General features: G+C 40.7%; 1 protein-coding gene across 1 annotated transcript in view; it reads left to right on the top strand.

Moving 5' to 3' along the window:
- Positions 1-22,391, top strand: part of PLCB1 (phospholipase C beta 1) — an 865,647-nt gene extending 843,256 nt beyond the window's left edge. The window contains exon 32 of the mRNA XM_069768815.1: positions 20,996-22,391. Within this exon, the coding sequence (XP_069624916.1) occupies positions 20,996-21,232 (237 nt within the window). The 3' untranslated portion in view covers positions 21,233-22,391. The remainder of the gene's footprint in view (positions 1-20,995) is intronic.
- The last annotated feature ends 314 nt before the right edge of the window (positions 22,392-22,705 follow it).

The raw sequence follows: 22,705 nt of genomic DNA, 5'->3' as shown, positions 1-22,705 counted from the left end.
ATGTCCTAGCTAATAGAGGGGAGTTCTGGGCGGCACAATCCCCTCTAAGGCTTCTTTCACACTAGCGTCGGAATCTCCCCGTCGCAATGCGTCGGGGAGAGATTCTGACGCTAGCGTTTGCTGCATTGCACAATGGAGGCAGCGGATGCATTTTTCTGGCGCATCCGCTGCCCCATTGTAAGGTGCGGGGAGGTGGGGGCGGAGTTCTGGCCGCGCATGCGCGGTCGGAAAAAGCGGTCCGTCGGGAGAAAAAAACGTTACATGTAGGGTTTTTTGCTCCCGACGGTCCGCCAAAAGCACGACGCATCCATCGCAAGACGGATGCGAAGTGTGCCAATCCGTCGCAAATGCGTCGTCAATAGAAGTCTATGGGGAAAAAACGCATCCTGCAAGCACTTTTGCAGGATGCGTTTTTTCTGCAAAACGACGCATTGTGACGGATTTAAAAAAACGCTAGTGTGAAAGTACCCTAAGATGCTCAGTGCCCTAATTGGTCTATTTCTTTATAAATCTGTGGCATGGAATAGCCCATTGTTTGGTTTTGCAGTATATTTAGTTGGCCAGATGATAACTGACCGAGAAAAGAACACTTTCAGGGAACAGACAATGGCTGACTGGCAGTATATGACAAAGTGGGCTCTGCTGCATATGTCATAATATTTTTTTGGCGTCTTCATCTGCTGTTGGCCTCATGGTAAAAAGCACAAAATAATCATCCTTGATAAGTAGGATTTATCGAGTTGCTCCTTTTGCTCACGAGAAGCTTTTCAATTTACTGCTAAACTAAAAAGTATTTTGCATAGGAATATAGTTATAATTACTTCTACACAACATTGCCCAGTGGTTCATATGAAAATGACTTACTTTATGTAAAGACGGAAATGGAAGTGCTCTGTGACCTACTTTTTAAAGCTTTTAACTTATTCTAGAATACGTTTTGGCAATGTTGGAGAAATATATTTCTAACGGGAAAGTAGTTATTGTAGCCAATGAATACAAGCCGATTACCCATGTATTGTTTAGTTTATGAATAGGCATTTAACAAGGAGCAATGCTTTCTATTGATAAGGCATAGAACGGTAAATATATTCTGAAAATCTGACAGTGCAGGAAATTAATTTTTGTTTTCTTTTTTTAAAATTCCATTTTTTTTATTACGGATTTTATTTCTATTCCATATACCAGGCAATAAACCAATAGAAAAATATCCAGGAATATATGTTACAATTAATCTACAGTAATTCCGGTATACACATTATAGAAGGTAAAGATAATACTGAGCTATCATTCAAGTAGTCCAGTAAGGCCCTCTTCCATGTCAGTGTTTCCAGTATGTGAGGTGCCAGTTTTAACACGTACTGGAAACACTTATACACATACACCCATTATTTTACTTATGGGGCTGTGCACATGTCCATGTGTTCACATGGACCCTGTGTCTGTATGACCCACAGGTGGACATGTTAGTTTTTTTTCGGCAGTACAACATCAATCCCAGCTGATGGCAGCTGACATCATCCCCAATAGCAATGCACCTGGGCAATCGGCAAGAACTGGGCAAAGTGACAGAATTGGAGCATCTGATGAATACACCAATTCTGGGGTCGCTGCAGGATGGGAAGGGCCCAATAACCATGGATCTACCCCATATCTATCTCATATCTATCTCATATATTTCTATCTATCTCAGTATCTATCCATATCTATCTGCAGTGATGCAATGGAGGCAGAGCAAGGGTTAACAGATTAACAATTTAATTTAGAACAATGAAGAGGCTCCTTGCAGGGAGATAACAGTTAAAGTTGTAAGAGAAAGTTATAATGTAACAACAGTCCAGTTATCAAACTTATCGTGTCCTTTGGTTCCTCAGACGCAGATGATCCGTTGGGGGTTTTAGTACTGGCAATGGCTGGCGTAATGTCCTCAGATGGGGTCCCAAAACTAACGGTCCAACTTTTGGTGACAACGGGTGGTCTCCGGTTTTGCCCGTAGTCCATTAGCCTATGCAGCTAAAGCAAAGAGAGCTGCAGAGATCCCAGTATCAAACGTGGGCTGTAACCGGCTCATGTTCTCCTGCACAAGCGCGGTCTTACCCTTATCCGGGCGCACGGCGCTTCCCACCCTCGCTTCCCCGCTGGAGTGTCCAGGAAGTCTCGGCCGCAATGCGTTGCGGCGCTGCTGCTCTGGGTGTGGAGCGCGCTGCTCATCCTCCTGCACTCTCCCTGATGGTGGGAAACTATCTGCACCTTTTGGCTCTGTTTCCTGTCTAAACACGCTCCTTCTTCCCGGGTCATGGGGCCTGTCTGGTCCCCTATTCCTTCCCCCGAGCAACATGGGACACAGCCTCGACAGTTCCAGACCCGGCTGAATACAGGTACCTGCAGCCCAGTCTTCCTCCTTACATATGGACAGCACACGGATGACACACAGACACAGATAGCACCGATACTGGATTGTCCACTGCCGGAAATTTTAGGACATGTGAAGTGGGCCTAATATAGTGATATTTAGAGAACATTCCCATGAAAACAGACAAGAACAGGAGATATTGTAAAAGAGGGTTTAGTAGCAAACCAGAGGAGCTAGGCTTACTTTCAACGGACACGTAGGTTCTGATTGCAGGCCTAGCCTTCTATCTAAACATTCTCTAGTGATGGCAAAGGCTGGATTCATCAAGATTCATCAATACTGATGATTTTCTCACATCTTCATGAGTCAGAAGCATCTATCCAGTGGCGAGCGCCAGTAGTGGACACAGACAGAAGGGGACCCCTGTGTAAGAACAATATCTGGGCCATTTGCAGCCCAACAGCTCATCATAATGCACAATTCCACCTGTTTTGTAGGAAGAAATAGGCCCCCTTACCACTTGGGCCCCTGTGTAGGTATATAGTGCTCACCAATGATATGTCCGGCGGGCGCTTCTGTGTGCCATACTAGAAGCATTACTCACTTTATTCCTTGACTGGAATGAGATTTCTGGCATAATGTACATCACAATTCATCATGAATTAGACAAGCTGCAGTGTCATGTCCCATGCTAGCTCTGCACATTTTGACAGCGCTAGGTGAAACGGTTAAAAAGTCTGAGTTTTGCTAAAATTTTGTGAATTTTCAAAGCAATTTCAACCCAAATTCAGAATAAATTGCTTTGATGAATCATGGCCAAATTGTCTTGTTGGGGAATACCTGCCAGCCATGGCAATGCTCCACGAATGTCTGGGAGGCTCATGCTAAAAAGAGAGACCACCCAAGTCTACGGGAGTTGTGCACGGCACATGGACGCTTTGTGATTACTCTGAAGCCCAGCATCCAGATGCACATTCAGTGGTTGGAAGATGAGGGCCCTTGAGAAATGTGAGAGGGCATGGTTTTAAGGGAGTGTGGTGATGTTACATACTGGAGTCTTCCACAAAACTACGTAAAAAGGCAAGTTTGCCTTAAATACTTATTTGTAGCACTCTACCAGTAGACTTGAAATATTGGATTTAATAGGCACAGAATTTTGTGTTGATACATTTTATAAAGCTTGGTTTCGCCTTTTATTGTTAAAATACTGAAGCCACCACTAGAGGGGTCTGAGATGCTGAAAGAGTTGGACACTTTAGGGCATTTTACAAATGTAAATAAAAAGTGTTGTGTTCTCACACAGGCAACTCTCAATCCCTCAATTTGTTACATCATTGGAAATGTCCACGTGCACTGGACTCAAGATGATGGCGGGCACATGATTTACCCATCTGACTGCTTCCATAACTCTTCCTCTTAGCAGATGCTGGGCAGTGGTTAAATGGGATAAATGCATGTACAGATACAGGGAGTAGTTTTCCCCTTTTTCTGAGCATGCATTAAACTAGAAAATCACATTACTTCCACTATCATTAGTCCTATAGATGGTGACACTGCCGCCATCTGTTAAAGATCAAGGCTTCAATTAATCAAGATCGGCAACTTTCACGTAGTGATATGTGCCTCTTAATGAATCAAGAACATTGTTGGACTGTGCTGCTGTGTCCCTACCTCTGAACACACCAATCTTGTTTAATGTGAATCGTGTCTTGTGTTTCTATGCATGGTGTGTGGTAATGTTTTAGGACATGTTGGTAATGTATAATGATGATAGTGTACAGTATAAGGATAGGACATAACATAAGAACAATAGGCTTAGTACATACTGTTATAGGATAGTAACTGTAGTCATGGGATAAGATATAGTTAATATTTAGGAGGGGGATAGTGCTATTGAAAAGCAGGTACTCCTTGGTAGGGACCTAGATGGAGAAGTACAGTAGCAAGGTCAAGCTGAAGTGCAGTGGGCTGCTAGGGTCAGCATGTATCTATCCTTCAAGGCAGTGGGACACCGTACTAGAATCCCGTGCAGACATTCCGGCAACATCAGGAGCTCAAAGCACGATATAGGGGCTAAAGGGCCATGTGCATTGCAGACATGCACAGGGAATCCCTGGGGCTGACAGAGCCAGTAAGCATAGGGATAGTCCAGGAGGACTGAAGATGCGTTGTGCTAAGGAAATAAGGAACAAGAAGAGTTGTGCCCAATCCCAAATGTCACAATCTGATGAATGTGAACTGTCCAGTAAGCGACTATTTGTTGAAATGAATTTGGTGTCACCTGAACTGTTGGCGGCAGCTCCTGAAGATGGAGACCTGGAGACAGTGGAAGCCTGTGGCCTATAAGTGAGTGTGATCCACCCCGCACCTGACAGCAGACTGGGACACAGTTTTCCTGTAAAGTGCCAGGGCGCTATGGAGCAACAACTTGGCTATGGCTACTGCCCACAGTTACTTTAGAGCATCTGACAAGTGACGTGGGCCTCTGTGTGTGCTTCGCCAAAAATCTTACTTTAATTTCTGGTGAAAGGAACACCACAGCTCCTTATGAATTTGATAATTTGTCTGTCTAACCCAGCTCTTCCCACTTGGAGCTCTTCCCACTTGGAGCTGGGAGAAACTGAGGTGAAAACACCAAAAATTGTAAAATTTTTGCGCAACTCAGAGTTGCACAAGAATTTTGCAACTTTTCAGAGCAACGTACCCCAGAATTCTGGCAAAATCACTTTGATGAATCAGGGCCTGAGTTTAAGGAATGGAGTTATTCAGAGTTGCTTGTGTCAGAACCTGAGCTGTGGAGTCAGTAAGCCAAACCTCTGACTCCCGACTCCTACTCCACGACTCTGACTCCACAGCACTACCTCACTACTGAGCATGTACATAAAGTGCAGCACAGATTCATCTGAACTAAAAGCCGAGATCCTTAGCTCAGGAACAGAACAGACATTTATAGAACATTTCATAACTTTCCAAATTCTTATGAAATAATTTACAGCACATCCTGCATTGTACTACTGTACCCAGTTTCTGAGATATTTTAGAAGTCTGAGTCTGTCCATTTTATACCGACTCCGTAAGTAAAATCTGCATAGTGGGCAAGCTGCCAGGTTAAAGCATAAATGTACCATGCTAAAATTTGTTTTTATTTTTTTCCCAATTTGTTAGCTATCAGTAATGTATGTTCAGTGTAATATAATTATCGTTCGATGTCTCCTGCCACGTCCCTCTCCTGCTTCACGTGTTCGCAGTCCTTTCTTGCTAACTTAACGGATTGTTGCTTCCTTTCTTAATGTAATAAGCCTATGAGAACCTTGTCCTAAGTCTCATACCTTTACATTGAGATAGTGACTGACTACCACGCAGAAGATAATGTGTTAGCCGACTGTTCACAACTGTGGTCACGTGATGCAGGAGAGGAACCGGAGCTGGAAACAACAGAAGACCGTGACCGGTAAGTATTTCAATGCATACAATTAACACTACTGATAACTAACATATGAGGAAATTAAATAAAATAATAATAAACCCTGAAGTGATACTTTTAACACTTTGGTAGTAAGTATGGGAGCTGGAAAACTCTGCAAAAAATTGAGAACCCTGAACCCTACTTCCAGCTTGGTAACAATGATTCGAGGGTGGATGAATGAATACATCAACAGTGGAAGTATAGACACAGGTTACTGCCATATCTCTAAGCTGGAAGGAAAAAGCTCTGAAATATTATTGTGAATTAATCTTTTAATACCTTAATTGTACACGTACAAAGAGAAAATAGAAGTACCGACGGGTTATTTAGCTACTGAGGTAACTTGCAGACTCCATTACATTCATTGCGGTAAGACTTCCCTAACAGAAATGAGGATGAGCATATTTTAATAAATTATCTCTAACATTCCTACAATATTGAGACATTGAGAGTAAAGTCACAGACAGATTAATGTGTCTCACATCTATACTAGTAGCATGCAAGTAAAAAGCAGAGGGGCTTGCCGTGCAGGATTGTATACAGACAATGCCATTTGATGGAAGCTGCACATTTTGCACTCGCCAATGATGACTGTGTTGAAGGCTCAATACTTTTCATGGTTCTGGTTAATTGTTTCTGCTGACGATGATGCTCACATTTGCAGGTTTGCTATACGCAGGTTCTTGAAATCACTGATAATAGAAGAGGAACTGGATCCTTCTCAGTGCTATCATCAATGGTTAGGAGACCAGGTTACAGTTTAAATTCATTATTTTACTTTTTGATGCACATGTTCAATTTAAGGGGAATTCATTGCCACCTAGTAGTCCATTAAGTTGGCTCAAATTCCTCTTTAAATGAACATTTGGTCTGTAAGATTACAGATCTGCTGAAATATGACCGAAAATGGGCTGAAAAACCCACTGTGGCTTTCCTATTTTGGATATTTGTGGCACGTGGATTTCTGACAACACATGACTCCAACAGCTTTGTCTGAGGACCAATAACGGCAGCATCAAAGGATGACGTTTCTCTAATATTACCATTGACAGATCACTAGGGTAAAACACAGAATATGTTACCTATTGCCTTGTATGAACCTATATTAAAGTTTTGATTTGGAAGATAAGCACAAAGAAGGTTTCTCAGGGTTTATCCCAGAGTCCATCGTAATAGAGAGACATTCTCCCCAAGAAGTGGTGTTGTATGGAGGCAACATGGAGTGACGTAGGGGACCCTGCCAGTACACACTGTATTGTTTTTAAAGCAAATCACAATAGTTTGGCATATTCCAACTGCTCCCAGCAACCAACGTAAGAAGCCAGGCATTGTATAACTGTACGTATCTCTGTCGAACTCTGTTGGACTAAGCTCTTGTGCTCCACCTTCTATACTAATCTAGATCAGTTCCCATAAAACATACATGTTAGTTTTAGTGAATACTGTGTCATTAAAATAATACTGCAAAGAACGGTGTTGTATTCTTCCAGGGTCAAATTCATAAACTGTATCAGCAAAAGGAACGGGAAATAACTCTTAAAGATTGAATTCAGGTTGGTTCAGTCCCATTGCCACAAGCGTATATATACAGATTGGAAAAGAAGGGCTCAGTCTAGAGATCTTGGTCATACCAGCGCGGTCCTGAAATAGGAGGTCAACTGCGTAACAAGTCGGTGCATGAAACTTCTTCCCTCTTAACTTTTCCACGATCAACTGTGACTGGTATTATTCAGATATGGAAACATTTAGGAACCACAGTTACTTAGCCACAAAGTAGATATCATATAAATTACACAACGAGGGTCACCTAGTGCTAAATTGATAAATATTTTCGAGGTTTATGGGAAGTTGCCTATGTGTAGGACCAGGTGACAAAACCTTAAAGAGGACTTGTCACTTTCACACATACTATAGTATATTATAGCAGGAGACTGTATATATGAATATATATGAAAAAAACTATACTATAAAAATTACTATAATTATATGAATTATGTTATGAGAGAATCAGTTTGTGTGAGCTGCCATATTGGGATTGGCAGCTCAGCGTTCTGTGTTCTAATGATACACGCCCCCAAATTGCTCATTTTGCCTTTCTACCCAGCTAAATTATCTCTTTTCCATTAGGGCTATAACATCACATAGTTAAAAATGTACTTGCTAAATATTATGAAGCTCTATGTAGAAACAGGAGGTCAATTTTTCCTGTATGAGTCATGAGTCACTGCAAAAGTCTCTGGCATGGGGGAGGAAGAAGCAGCTGGGTCAGAAGTTGAGGAGGGAGATGATTTTTGCAGGGAAATGAGACTTCCTGTTTCTATATAGAGCAGAGAAAAGAGAAGAATTAGCTGGGTAGAAAGGCAAAATGACCAATTCTAAGTACACAGTGCTATATAATATGATGACTGCAATATATTAAGAGGATAAAAACTTTCATGCTTCTTTAAAGTGTTTCGTTTTTACATATTTTTCTCTATGTAATTTTACATCTATTTTTCAACAATAATAGTCATGAAATGTTTCAAGCACCGTTTTGTAATCTGTTTCTGCAGCAACACGTCAGACATAATCAGACGTAGATATAAGAGCCACTGCTGCATAAGTCTTTTAAAATAAAAAAAATCAAAACTACATTTACCGACCGCTCGATGGAAAGCGGCAGATTGTTGGGTCTTTTAAGTAGGTCACATTGTATAGGCTGAAAGTGCTTTATCCTTTTGCCATCTGGCAACACAAGTGACATCCGATTAACGCAAATAAAGTATAGAAAGTTGGCCACGGTTATGTCATCGATATAAGCGGCAGGGGCGAGCCTGCACTAATGAGTTGTGCATTTATCACCTCCCCGGGGTATTGTAGTATCCACTGCAGCTGCCTCTCAGGATTACAAAAAAGTATACAAGAGCTTTAAGCACCCGCCTGACACGGAGATGACAGTTATGTCTGGGATTTCTAGGTGGAGCATCAGTGTGCTCATTCAGATGGATCCAGCATAGAAAAAAGATGTTTCCTCCAGGCTACCTACACGAAGAAATAGGCTTTTATCCCTTATGATTAGTCATGGATTTTGATGTGAATGCTTGAACATTTCTAAAACACGTTGCCTATTTGTAATCACTGTGACAATTATTTTCCTTGACTGCCGACCGGAGGGATGAAGCTGACAGAACTTACTTTAATGTTACAAAATATATTAATTGGTGCACATTAAAGCTTAACAATACAGAAACGAAATATGACAGGTAAAAAGGCAAAAAAGGAAGAAAGGTGCCCATGCTGCCTCCCCTTTTTTCTGTAACCCATCAATCATTTTTCTGTTCAATATATAGCAAAAGTGATGCCAAATGTGGATCTTCTAAAGTTTTAAATTGAAAAGGAGATGGAAATGTTTTCCTGTCTAAATAAAGCTCTAACAATGTATTTCTTATACTTATTAATAAAGGCGTTGTCACATCTGAAGACTGATAAGACCCGTTTCTTTTAGTTTAGTGCAGCCGTCCATTTTCCTGTAGGAAATATCTGGCATTTCATGCCCCCTATTCCGATGGCTCGCCTATGGGGGAATGTTTATTGTAGTCTCCAGAATAAAAGCCGCTTGTTACAGCAGTTCTGCAATTAGTTTAATGAGGGCATTTGGAAAGCCGTTTCCATATTCGAGAACCTATTTAATATTATTGCAGTAAAAATTGTTAGAATTATTGAATTACATTTATAAATACTTTTGCTAAAATTTTATATTAATTAAAACTATCATTTGGTAACTATTATGATAAGTATGCAGATTAATATTGTTGATTTATGAAGCTAACACCTTAAAGAGAATCTCCCACTAAATGTTTGCTACCTCATAAGACAGCAGCCTAATGTAGGAAAAGAGACCCTGATTCCAAGGATGTATCACTTAGTTTACATTGTACAATCATTGTGATACAATCAGAGCTTTCAGCTGTGGCAGGTAGCAGAGCTCAGAAAGCTGCTCCTGCCCACTACAGGATCTCTATGAACACTGTCTATTGACACTGAGCTGCTTATCAGAGGAGGGGGCGTGGTCGGACCTCTCTGCTCGAGGGAGCTTGTCAAAGCAGGGATAATCTCCTGGTGATAAAACATTCATTGTATGGAAATGACAGCACACAGCCTAAAATCTGTGTCTCAACCCCTATCTCATGCTGTCCTCAGATTACATAGCAATATTCTACTGACAGATTCTCTTTAAGAATTTAAAGAAGTCTCAGTGAAAAAAATTTCCCTTAACCCCCCGATTATGTATATGATGCAATGCTTGTGTATCAAAATACTTAACGATTGCTGTGTTCCCTGGTTACCAGCGCTGCTCCTGTCCTCTTCTGGCCCACTTGACCTGCATACAGGCTAACTGGCTCACACAGGGGTTTACATGTGGAGCAGATGTCTCTTTCTCACTGTAAGTCTATGGAGCCTCTTTGTTTTTTTCACATAGATTAACATTGGAAAAAAAAAAGTATCGCCCCTCACAGTGTGATCCAGTAAAGCTGGAGTGTGATCATGTGGGCCAGAAGAGGACCAGAGTAGCGCTTGCATCCAGGAAATATGGTGATCAGTGAGAACTTTAATATACTTGCACTATATCATTTACATAATTAGGAGGGTTTAGAGATAAAAATCATACTGCGGTGTCATCTTTACGCTGTACGATGCAGTTGGTTGATGGCCCCCAGAGCTTGCAGTTGTTGTACTGTAGAGCTACGCCACCTAGAGAGCCACTGATTGGGGTAAATCTGCTGTTCCCTGCTCAGTTTTATTTATTTGCATTTATTCTATCCATCAAACTTAAGTCCATCCCATTACCTTTACTGCTGATGGTGTATAAATCTAGCATTAAATTGCACACATAAGCCCTAATTGTAGCTTAAGCATTAATCGTGGGCAGCAGGTATTTTTCATTGGGTAATTCTATTGCATGTTAGCCAAACTGTGTTGCATGAGAGGGTTACAAAGCAGCTCCTATGGGGTCTCGCAGGCAGGGGTGCACATACCATTGGTGCCATCACTTAGTTGAATTGTTTGTGGACTAACTGGGGTCAGCATATCACTTTATCTAAGGCTACTTTCACACTAGCGTTAACTGCAATCCGTCACAATGCGTCGTTTTGCAGAAAAAATGCATCCTGCAAAAGTGCTTGCAGGATGCGTTTTTTCCCCATAGACTTGTATTGACGACGCATTGCGACGGATTGCCACACGTCGCATCCGTCGTGCGACGGATGCGTCGTGCTTTGGCGGACCGTCGGGAGCAAAAAACGCTACATGTAACGTTTTTTGCTCCTGACAAACCGCTTTTTCCGACCGCGCATGCGCGGCCGGAACTCCGCCCCCACCTCCCCGCACCTCACAATGGGGCAGCGGATGCGCCTGAGAAATGCATCCGCTGCCTCCGTTGTGCAGTGCGTTAAACGCTAGTGTCGGAATCTCTGCTCGACGCATTGCGACGGGGAGATTCCGACGTTAGTGTGAAAGTAGCCTAAGAGCGTTTCAGTAGTCCAGGTGTTTATCAACATTGATAGGTATTTTGGTAGAATAAGATGCTTAATTATTGCATTGTTCCTCAGATGGTAGAGCGAGGTGTTGCTAATAGCAGTTCCCAAGAGTCAGCTCTCCATCATTAATTACATCCGACTTGGTCAATAGCACAAGCAAATATAGGAAACAAGGTAATATATCATAGAAATATGTTTCGCTCTCCATTTTTGAGGCAGAGAGATAAATCATGCTGCTGATTTCCAAAGTGTTTTGCTTTTCCCAGGGCTGGATTCATAGCTACACTGCTCAGTGATGCTTTAGATTGGCCTCATGTTGCTGAATGTGTACATACGCTACATAGAGACATGAGAGCGGAAATCCCTCATGTATGTGTGACCTGTGTATGGAAGACCTCATAACAGCTAATTGTCACCTGCTATGTCAGAGACAAATGACACAAATAGAGCCTTTACTTTTAGTTGACTTGGGGGACTTGCACCTGCGATCGTGTTCTATGTACAAGACGAAGCATGGCAGTGGCTGCCATTACAACCCATCGGTACCCTGTAATTGTGTTGTGGGAAGAATGTGGACCAGTTCACGTGTGTACTGGTAACTAGTCTGTTTAAATACCACTGTTGAAAATTGACAGCAGCATTTAAATGGTTAAACTGCAGCAATCAGAGCAGGCATCACCCAGATAAAGTGCGGGCTCCGTTGCTGAGCCTGCTCCGTACACCTGCACCAAATGTAGGATTATCTACTAACGTCCTACGTCTGAAAAAGGTTAAAAGCAATTACTGCTCCTCAGAAAACCCCTTAAAAGCATTAATATCACTGTTATTGGGGCCAACAAAGTCATTCTTTGTTATTTCTTGGATGCTAGGCCAGTATCTTTGTCAGATGCAGAAGCTTTGTCCATGAATTAGTGGGTGAAGGTATAATTTTCAGAGTATATATAAGTGTTTTAGTCTTTGACAGTAATGCAAAATGAAAATTGTAAATTATCGCACTACAAAAACAACAGAGACGGTAAATATACAGTTTCCTCCATTATTTGTGATGGATTACTGATGACTCCAAACATTAGTAGATCATCTCGTGGTGTAATTAACATTCCATTATCTGTACTCTGGCGCCTTATCACCACCAAACCTGTGTGTTGTCTGCCTTGCATTTATACTACTGGCAGTGCAATGGGGGATATCAGATCTGGATCCAGAAAGGATATGGTGAGCCCCCCATCAGACCAGAACATTTTGGCTTTGAGAACCCAAAGAATGTTTTTGAATTTGCCTTCTTGAGTTTGTGCCATTTTTTATGTTTAGATCAATGTAGCTGTAGGTGATTTTGCTTTCGGTAGAATGACTTTTATTTTGCTTACCTATCAGCTAATAGAACATATATAACTTTAGAATATATATTTGATATATTTTGTATGTTAAAGGAAATGGTGAAAAAACTCAGCCATAAAAAAATGGTAAAAAAAAAAGTTTGATGTACTAAGTTATCATTCTTCATTATTTATTGCACTTTAATTGCACTTTTACGTCACTTCAATTCATGAATGATTCAGTATGGTATCATCTCAATCTGCTTTTGTTTGCATGTTGAGGAGTCGGGAAGTATATTTCTATTTTATGATTTTAGCCAGGAAAAAAATATATTTCCCTGGTTTTTTTTTTTTTGTTTGTTGTTTGATAGCAATATAAAAACTAACCAATTTATTATTTTCCTGTTCGGTTAAGTTCCCACATTGAGTATTTGGTGTATTTTTGGTGTAGTGACTAGATGGCTCATGAGTAGTTGTCCGACTCCGCCCCCTCCTGTGATAAGCAGCTCACTGTCAATAAACAAATGTACATACAGAGCCCGTTGTGGGCGGGGGCAGCCTTCTCAGCTCTGCTGCATTCTACATCTAAAAACCCTTGTTGCATCACAGCAGAGGCACCCAGTAATGTAAGTGATACATCGCTGGCTTTAGGGTGTCTTTTCTTATATTATCCTGCTTTCAAATGAGGTAGCACATGCTCACGTACAAAAAATTTTTGGAACCAGAGGAGCTAGTTTAAGTACAGTCTTTGGGCACAGCAAAATCAAAATGTGACGTTGCTTTTAGTGTCATTATTACATAGTTTAGAGGTTATTATTCATCTTTTAAGGGGTTTTCCCACAAAAATACATTTATCACCTATTAAAAGATAATATGAGAGTGATTTGACTACTGTGAAAGGGCACAAAGGAAAGGTCAGGAAGAATAGCCGTCAGTTTTAGTCTGGCCTGTTGTCTGAGCCTGAAATCATTATTGCTTACATCCCTCTTTCCTATGCCCTCTATGCCACCCGTCTTATGTTGTGCGTCTGTATATACTGTATGGTGAAATATATGTTGAAGACTGTGGAAAAAACACTATTGTCATTTGTAATAGATGAGACCAGAATAGCACAATTCTCTTTTATTTATATAATTCTCTAAAACTTGTATAATTTTCTAATGTATGTACAATTCTATAATACTTGTGTTTTTCTTTTTCATACGGGGCAAGAAAATCGTGTTAATTGAGAGAAGTTTGTAATCAGCAGTCATCATGTGGTAAGTTTCACATTATCTGCCGATAAAAGGAATGAAGAGTAGAGATGAGCGGATCAGGCAAAATTCTAATTTGCTTGTTCATGTGGATTTTAACAGGAAATTTGATTAGCTGAGAAGTTATTCTCTGCAAATTGCATGTCTCTTGATACACATAACAACTGTAAAATCTAAAAAATAAAAAAAAATCCTTATACTCACCTTACCGCTCACCTCGCTGGCCTCCCGACTCTTCACCATCACCCATCTGTCCTCCTTGCATCTTCTTATCGTCGTCAGCTCTGAATCCTTGGGCCTCTTCATGCTAGGTCAGTGCTTCCAGTTCTAAAAAATCCCGGGAGGGTTCTGCTCAAATGCATGTTAGTTCATGATGCCATGGTTAGGACACTTATTTTCCACCATAATATGCAAATAAAATGTTAAAAAAACAGACAATGTGATTTTCTGGATTTTTTTTCTCAGTTTGTCTCCCATAGTTGAGGTCTACCTATGATGTAAATTACAGACGCCTCTCATCTTTTTAAGTGGTGGAACTTGCACTATTGCTGACTGACTAAATACTTTTTTGCCCCACTGTATATGTGTATGTAGCATATTGTCAATGAATTAATATCCTCAACTACAGAGTGGGCCATTTATATGGATACACCTGGGTGGGCCATTTATAAAGATACATCCAAAATGGCCAACTTCAAAATGGCCGCCATGGTCATCACCCATCTTGAAATGTTTTCCCCCTCCCATATACTATTGCCGGAGTACGTGACAGAGCACGTAGCGGCAGCTTTGTTCTCCGCCATAGCTGTTAACAATACCCCGCCAATACCATTAACAGAGTCGCAGTCCGGCCCCGGTCAGTGATGTATTTCACAGATATGTTGTTGTTTATTCTTAACCATGATAAATAAAATTCTAATAAAAGTTGTACAACCTCATATTGTATCATGCAGTCTATTATGTATAGTCATGGGAAAGACTAATTGTGGATTTGGAAATCTTTCTTTTTTGTGAAAATAATTCGGCTTTTGACTTCTGAGAATTTGCTTTGCGTACTGTGTAAACTATGTATGTTCCCTTGTAGATCTTCTTGGGAAATAAGCCCATTGGTTATGGCAATTGTATTAGGCATTTTCAGTTGATTTCATGGGATGGAGAGCCAAGTCTTAGTTTTATTTTATTCCATATGATACTGATTCTGTTATGCTATTACATTTCTTTTTGTGATTTGGATGTCTTGAATTTGAAATTAAGGAACTGACTGATGTTCATATGTTTAAGGATTACAAAAATAATTAGATGGCATAGTAGAATCATCACATTTTTCTTTAGTGAGATATCGGGCTCTGTGAAGGCATACTTGCTCATCACTTCCCAATAACTCAATAGATTATTATTATTATTATTATTTATTATTATAGCGCCATATATTCCATGGCGCTTTACATGTGAGGAGGGGTATACATAATAAAACAAGTACAATAATCTTAAAAATACAAGTCACAACTGGTACAGGAGGAGAGAGGACCCTGCCCGCGAGGGCTCACAATCTACAAGGGATGGGTGAGGATACAGTAGGTGAGGGTAGAGCTGGCCGTGCAGCGGTTTGGTTAATCGGTGGTTACTGCAGGTTGTAGGCTAATAGATGTGAATAATGGAGTCATTGATATGAACGGCCAACTTCTGCACCTGGATTCAGCAATCAGTGTCTGCCCTGCCAGGTGCTGATAACATCTGAGAGCATATGCACCCTATGAAAGAGATATTGAACTGGTGTACTTCAAAGGTGGGGTTTTCCCATTTGGCTATGTTCACCTTGTCTACCGAGTCTCCTTTTTCGAGTTATGCTGCATCTAAAAGACTTGCCCACTACTTGGACATCACCTTCTTAATCCCTATGTTTCCCCCTTGTAAAATAATAACGCCTATACTCACCATTGATATGTCACGCAATTCCTGCAGCCAATCAATGCTGGCTTTATTCTCGGCACCTTCAGATGTATCACGTACATCTGGAAGACGTGAGAGAGCAACAGATGTGATGTGATTTGTACGAAGGTGGGGAGAGTGAAGGCAGCACTTATTGGCCACAAAGATTTGTAGGAGAGCCAGTGGAGATACTGCTGGAACAGCGCCGATTCCGGAGAACGAGTAGTCGACAACTCCTTTAATATTAGTAATGGTTGAAATGTTGCATGTGTGTAATTGAATTAACAACTTCTATTTGGAACATGATCAGGGCTCTGTGGTCCCTATCTACTTACATGGTTCACAAGTTTTCCATAGACTGGAACACTTCTAAACTAATTTGCTAATGTGGTACTGCTGACTTCTGAACTAGTAATCTAAAATAGCAGCACAAGTGGCAGCTACTGGCTAAGCATGAGTAAGGAAACCACACAGAACCTGTATTGTGCTATTGGATGGTTTGGATCCGACACATGTGGATCCGACACTATGAAGTCACTTGTACATCAGAAGAGAGAAGAGGATTTACTTTAGACTGCGGACACAGACAGTCACTCTGGCCTTTGGGGCACCTTGCCAATGCAGGACCCTTGATATGCAGGGACTTCCATTTGGACTATTTGCGCCTCTTGGCACTTATTTTCATTGAACTCCCCTGATGATTCTCCATGACTGGAGTTGAAACGCGTAGGGAGGAAAAGGATCTATGTCTGAGAGAAGAAATTAACTCTGCCTTCACTTACATTTTGGTGTGGCGGGTTCCCATAGGAAGGTCCATGTGTGGCCTGTCCTTGTGAGGACAGGAGTTACACAGTGGTATAGAGGGTAGATTCTGAGCCCTGACCCCATTTTACAACCCTGGACCTTATTCCCACAGCTGGAAGCATACGATTGTCCATCATCTTTGGTGAGATCAATCCAAACTTCACTTGAGCACTTTAATTGGTTTTGTTTGTGTCTTTTTTGGGTGTGCAATGTTTTACACTTATTATTAAGAGTTATGTTTTAATAGTGGATATCCTCCACAGCTGATTCTATCAGAAGAAAGTTAGAAGGCTCATTAGATACAAGAAACTAAGCGTGCCAGGCCAAGGCAAGTTGTTCTGTATCATCAGTAATAGTGTACTGTCCTGTTAGACACTTGTGGGAGGCAGAACAAGAAATTGGGACATTTTTAAATGTGCTAATATTTGACCCACTTGCTTAATTTTACCAGTTTGGTTTACAGATGGTGGTTTTATGGTCTCGGAACACTCCTTTAAATTTGTAAAAACACAAGAGGCAGAGAGTTAACTTTCACATGCCCTTATATAAAGGCTATCAAGGCCTGCTGATACAGCATGTACATAGTGGTTGTTTACTGAGGGGAAGTGCAGGCTCGTAGCTTTTCTATATTTTCTCTACCCATAAAACTGGATTTACAGGTTTACGCACAACTTACTGTATCATTTCAACAATAGTCTCTCACATGTGTTCAATTGGTGTGTCGGCTTTTGTGTATTATCCCTAAGCATATTGTGTGTACAGTGCAGACTGACATATCCTCATTAACAGGCCTGTACTTTTATATACTCATTTATAATAACCAACCTTTCCCAAAGTAGTGGAAAATACGGTTAAATTACTAAAAAAAAAACTCACTATCGTGTAACAAAATGTTACTTGCTAATATTGGGCCTATAAGTGCTGTTTGTTTTGGACAATTTATTTATTAGAAGGGTCTACTATAATTTGTAAGGGAACTGAACTAGAAATACTGGGCCCCCCATAAGAAGAGAGACACGAGGCAGATTTAGTAATATTGGCTTACATTGAATTAGCCTAAATCTAGAAGTCTTACAGTGAATATGCAGCCAAGTTCGGTGCTGATTTGCCACATTTTTCTATGTTAGACACTTTTTCTTCAAGACAATGATTGAGTGGTTTACACTATTTTTTGCTTGCTGGGGGGAATAATAGTGTGCACTCAGGTCAGAGGTAAGTAGGTGCTGGTAAAACAGACCATATGGTCCAAAACAGTCAAATATCAAATAAAATTGTCTTTTGTTTCATATAACTTATTGGTGGTGTGCAGATTATATTGTGGCTTCTTTTCCTTTTGGTTAGATTGCTTTTGGCCACTTTACTGCACCCCCGTTTGATATTAGTGCATAGGTAGTATTTGTAGTGCGCCAGCATTTTTTCTGTGTATAAATATCAAATATTACCGCACACTTGAAGCTGGTATGATGCAAATATAGAACAAGTTTATTGTGTTCACAAAAACAGGTTGCCATAAAAAGGAAACAAAAAGTACAGATAGAAACCCAACGTTTCGACCCTCCCAGGCCTTATTCATGGGGTTACTTAATGCACGCTAGGATACATATGTCAGTGGCAGGCATAGGGTAGGAGGGCAAGTCGTTTGGAACATAAACTGTCGCTTAACACGGAACAGGCTGGGGCTATGCTGATTTGTAATGCAAAATGGTAGTGGCACACAGGGGCATGTCGCAGCAGCAGGGCGCAGGAGCGCCACTCATTCAGCACCCCTAATCCACGCCATCACAGGTCATAGGAGCGCTGCCCACACAGGTCATTCAGCCATATACAGGCCCACTACGGATGTCAAAGCCCCTGTGTGCCACTACTGTTTTGCAACTGTTCCCTATGAGAGGGGTGCTATCATCCCCTTAATCATCTAATATCCATTCTCTGTTAGGCTATTACATTTTATTATAGACAAGGTTCGTTACATTTGTATACTGTGTTTTCATCTCTCATCTTTCGTATATCTTTTCCTGCCTGCTTATAACAGGGACAGCCAGGGAAGACAGGGTCAGCCACCGACGAGTGGGGGCATCACATCTTGTACTTTTTAGGGTGCCAACCACCGTGGTTAGGTCGAACAGTCCAGGATACTTCTAGGAACTTTGTAGGTATTTGTAGGCTGTTAACAATTATGTTTAAAAGATGTTATGGAGTTACAGTATATAGAACTATCCATGGTCTGATTTTATAGATTGTTGTATTCTATTCATGCATCCTTTTTTGAGTGTCTGTTATACTGTGTTCTGGGTTTTTTAAAGGAATTGGAAATAACAACATTATTTTAAGAGATTACTATGTTCAGTGATGTCCTTCTCATAAGTGCACAAAACTGTTGTCAACCGCACTTTTATGCACTCTTTAAAAGACAGACATCACCAGATTATAGGCTGGACAATGTCCACAGTGCCTCCGTCTGCCTCATTATAGGGAATCGTCTGCCGGGGGTTCCGTCTGAATCACGTATTTCAAAGATTTACATGGAAACACCAGTGTAAGCACTCAGAATATAATCTGATTTTTAATGAACACAGACATAATCCAAATGATATTTGGTAATATACAGTGGGGCAAAAAAGTATTTAGTCAGTCAGCAATAGTGCAAGTTCCACCACTTAAAAAGATGAGAGGCGTCTGTAATTTATATCATAGGTAGACCTCAACTATGGGAGACAAACTGAGAAAAAAAAATCCAGAAAATCACATTGTCTGTTTTTTTAACATTTTATTTGCATATTATGGTGGAAAATAAGTATTTGGTCAGAAACAAAATTTCATCTCAATACTTTGTAATATATCCTTTGTTGGCAATGACAGAGGTCAAACGTTTTCTGTAAGTCTTCACAAGGTTGCCACACACTGTTGTTGGTATGTTGGCCCATTCCTCCATGCAGATCTCCTCTAGAGCAGTGATGTTTTTGGCTTTTCGCTTGGCAACACGGACTTTCAACTCCCTCCAAAGGTTTTCGATAGGGTTGAGATCTGGAGACTGGCTAGGCCACTCCAGGACCTTGAAATGCTTCTTACGAAGCCACTCCTTCGTTGCCCTGGCGGTGTGCTTTGGATCACTGTCATGTTGAAAGACCCAGCCACGTTTCATCTTCAATGCCCTTGCTGATGGAAGGAGGTTTGCACTCAAAATCTCACGATACATGGCCCCATTCATTCTTTCATGTACCCGGATCAGTCGTCCTGGCCCCTTTGCAGAAAAACAGCCCCAAAGCATGATGTTTCCACCACCATGCTTTACAGTAGGTATGGTGTTTGATGGATGCAACTCAGTATTCTTTTTCCTCCAAACACGACAAGTTGTGTTTCTACCAAACAGTTCCAGTTTGGTTTCATCAGACCATAGGACATTCTCCCAAAACTCCTCTGGATCATCCAAATGCTCTCTAGCAAACTTCAGACGGGCCCGGACATGTACTGGCTTAAGCAGTGGGACACGTCTGGCACTGCAGGATCTGAGTCCATGGTGGCGTAGTGTGTTACTTATGGTAGGCCTTGTTACATTGGTCCCAGCTCTCTGCAGTTCATTCACTAGGTCCCCCCGCGTGGTTCTGGGATTTTTGCTCACCGTTCTTGTGATCATTCTGACCCCACGGGGTGGGATTTTGCGTGGAGCCCCAGATCGAGGGAGATTATCAGTGGTCTTGTATGTCTTCCATTTTCTAATTATTGCTCCCACTGTTGATTTCTTCACTCCAAGCTGGTTGGCTATTGCAAATTCAGTCTTCCCAGCCTGGTGCAGGGCTACAATTTTGTTTCTGGTGTCCTTTGACAGCTCTTTGGTCTTCACCATAGTGGAGTTTGGAGTCAGACTGTTTGAGGGTGTGCACAGGTGTCTTTTTATACTGATAACAAGTTTAAACAGGTGCCATTAATACAGGTAATGAGTGGAGGAAAGAGGAGACTCTTAAAGAAGAAGTTACAGGTCTGTGAGAGCCAGAAATCTTGATTGTTTGTTTCTGACCAAATACTTATTTTCCACCATAATATGCAAATAAATTGTTAAAAAAAACAGACAATGTGATTTTCTGGATTTTTTTTCTCAGTTTGTCTCCCATAGTTGAGGTCTACCTATGATGTAAATTACAGACGCCTCTCATCTTTTTAAGTGGTGGAACTAGCACTATTGCTGACTGACTAAATACTTTTTTGCCCCACTGTATATATATATATATTATGTCTAGTATATGCACATCTCTTATGTAGAGCTTTAGCCATGAACAAAGAATGCAATATCATATGGTAATAGAACAGTTGAAACATTTGGAAATTTACATTTTCCTTTTTTTTTTTTTTTTTTTTAGTTTCAGGTCGAGCTTGATCAGGAATATCAGGATAAATTCAAACGACTTCCAATGGAAATTCAGGAGTTTGTCCAGGAGGCCATGAAGGGAAAATTCAGTGAAGACGGAGAACATAGCTCTTCTCTCTTAACACCCGACAGTGGAAAGTCTCCGGTGGGGAACTCGGGAAATCACAAAAGTCCAGATCATGAAGAAGAAGGTGAAGAAGAGCCTCCCGTAAAAGCATTTGACACATCACTTTAACCGGGACTTATAGCTTGCAACATGTCTGTCGTGCTGTCGGAGGAGTGCTTACACATTGCCTGTTATTTCTCTTTGGCAATCTGATACTGCCTCTGTACAGTGTTACATGATGGAAGCTTACAGTGCTTTTTTGAATGCACACTTCCAAGAGAAGCAGTTTTCTATTGCACTCTGCTGTCCATTTTTTAGGTATTTATTAATATTTGGAGTCTTGGTGCATTTATTGTGAAGAAGTAACACGCATAACCCTGTAATGCTTCTTTGTTGGTGTATCTGAATAGGCAAAAAAGTAACAAAAAGGTAACTTCCAGACTATACATACTGTATAGAATGGAGGAGGCGTGTTTTCATACTGTGTAGACTCCTAACATAGAGGGAAAAGGCCAAATCAGGCCAAAGCATAAGGAAGTAATGGTGACTATTCCACCTGGTCTTCGAGAGTTACCCATATCAAGTAATCCACTGGCATCATTTATTTACCAGTTTGGACGATTCTACCATTGGCCACAGTAACCACTGGAGGAGTATTCGGTGATATCTCTGGTTGTTTAGTTCTTCATGTACCTAAACTGCTCAATATTTGCTTTATGTTGCACTGAGAGATTGAACGTTTTGCTTTGCAAGCACTGGTTGCTTGCTTTTTTGATATTTTATGTATCTGTAATATAAGTGAATAATATTTTTGGGGGCAATATGGTCCCTAATCAGAGGGAAACCATTGGAGCAAATATTTATTGACATACAGTACACTCTACCCACAGCATATCACATCAACGCAGAGGTGTCGAACTTGTGGGGTTTTTTACGGGACGCAGATTCCCACAGGAAGGAAGAAGTCGAGTGTGCATGTCAGAACAAAGAATACTAACTTCAGGGTTAGATTCTGCAAATTAGTAACAAAACAGGTGTAAGAAGCGTCGTTTTCTGTGGTATTCATTAGTGTTGTAATGTATGTTGAATCAGTCTTTGGATATAAATTTTAAAAAATATAGATATATATAAAATATATATTTTGCAGGATCAAAAATACTGATTTTAAACTATTATAGTTTATGTAAACTTTTCTGAAAACTGTACACAGTGCAAATAGGAAACCCTGGAGAAATGTATGTTCAAAATATTGTACTGTATTCGGAAATAAAGTTACTAGTCGTTGTGACTACATTGTGCGTTCTTGGTAAAATTGTGAAATAAATATTACTAGTAAAGGTGGCCTGTCACCGCTCCCGGCATGCCTGTTTTAGTAAATATTCGCATAACATAAAATAACAAATCTGGAGTACTGTTTATTCCAACTCCAAGGCCTCCGACTCATCATTGTCTTTGCATCTTTTTTCTGGAGTAAAAAAAATGGTTTAATAATGATTTTTATGTTTTCGCCTGATCTTTTATTCAATGTGTGCCTTTTTTTTAAAAGTTTACTTACTTAGTCTCATCTGTTAGTTTTTGTCATTTAGGGCATAGCTTCACTTA

The sequence above is a fragment of the Ranitomeya imitator genome, chromosome 5 (assembly GCF_032444005.1).
Source record: "Ranitomeya imitator isolate aRanImi1 chromosome 5, aRanImi1.pri, whole genome shotgun sequence".
Taxonomy (NCBI): domain Eukaryota; kingdom Metazoa; phylum Chordata; class Amphibia; order Anura; family Dendrobatidae; genus Ranitomeya; species Ranitomeya imitator.
The sequence above is the reverse complement of the archived record's forward strand: the minus strand, read 5'-3'. Positions and strand labels throughout refer to the sequence as shown.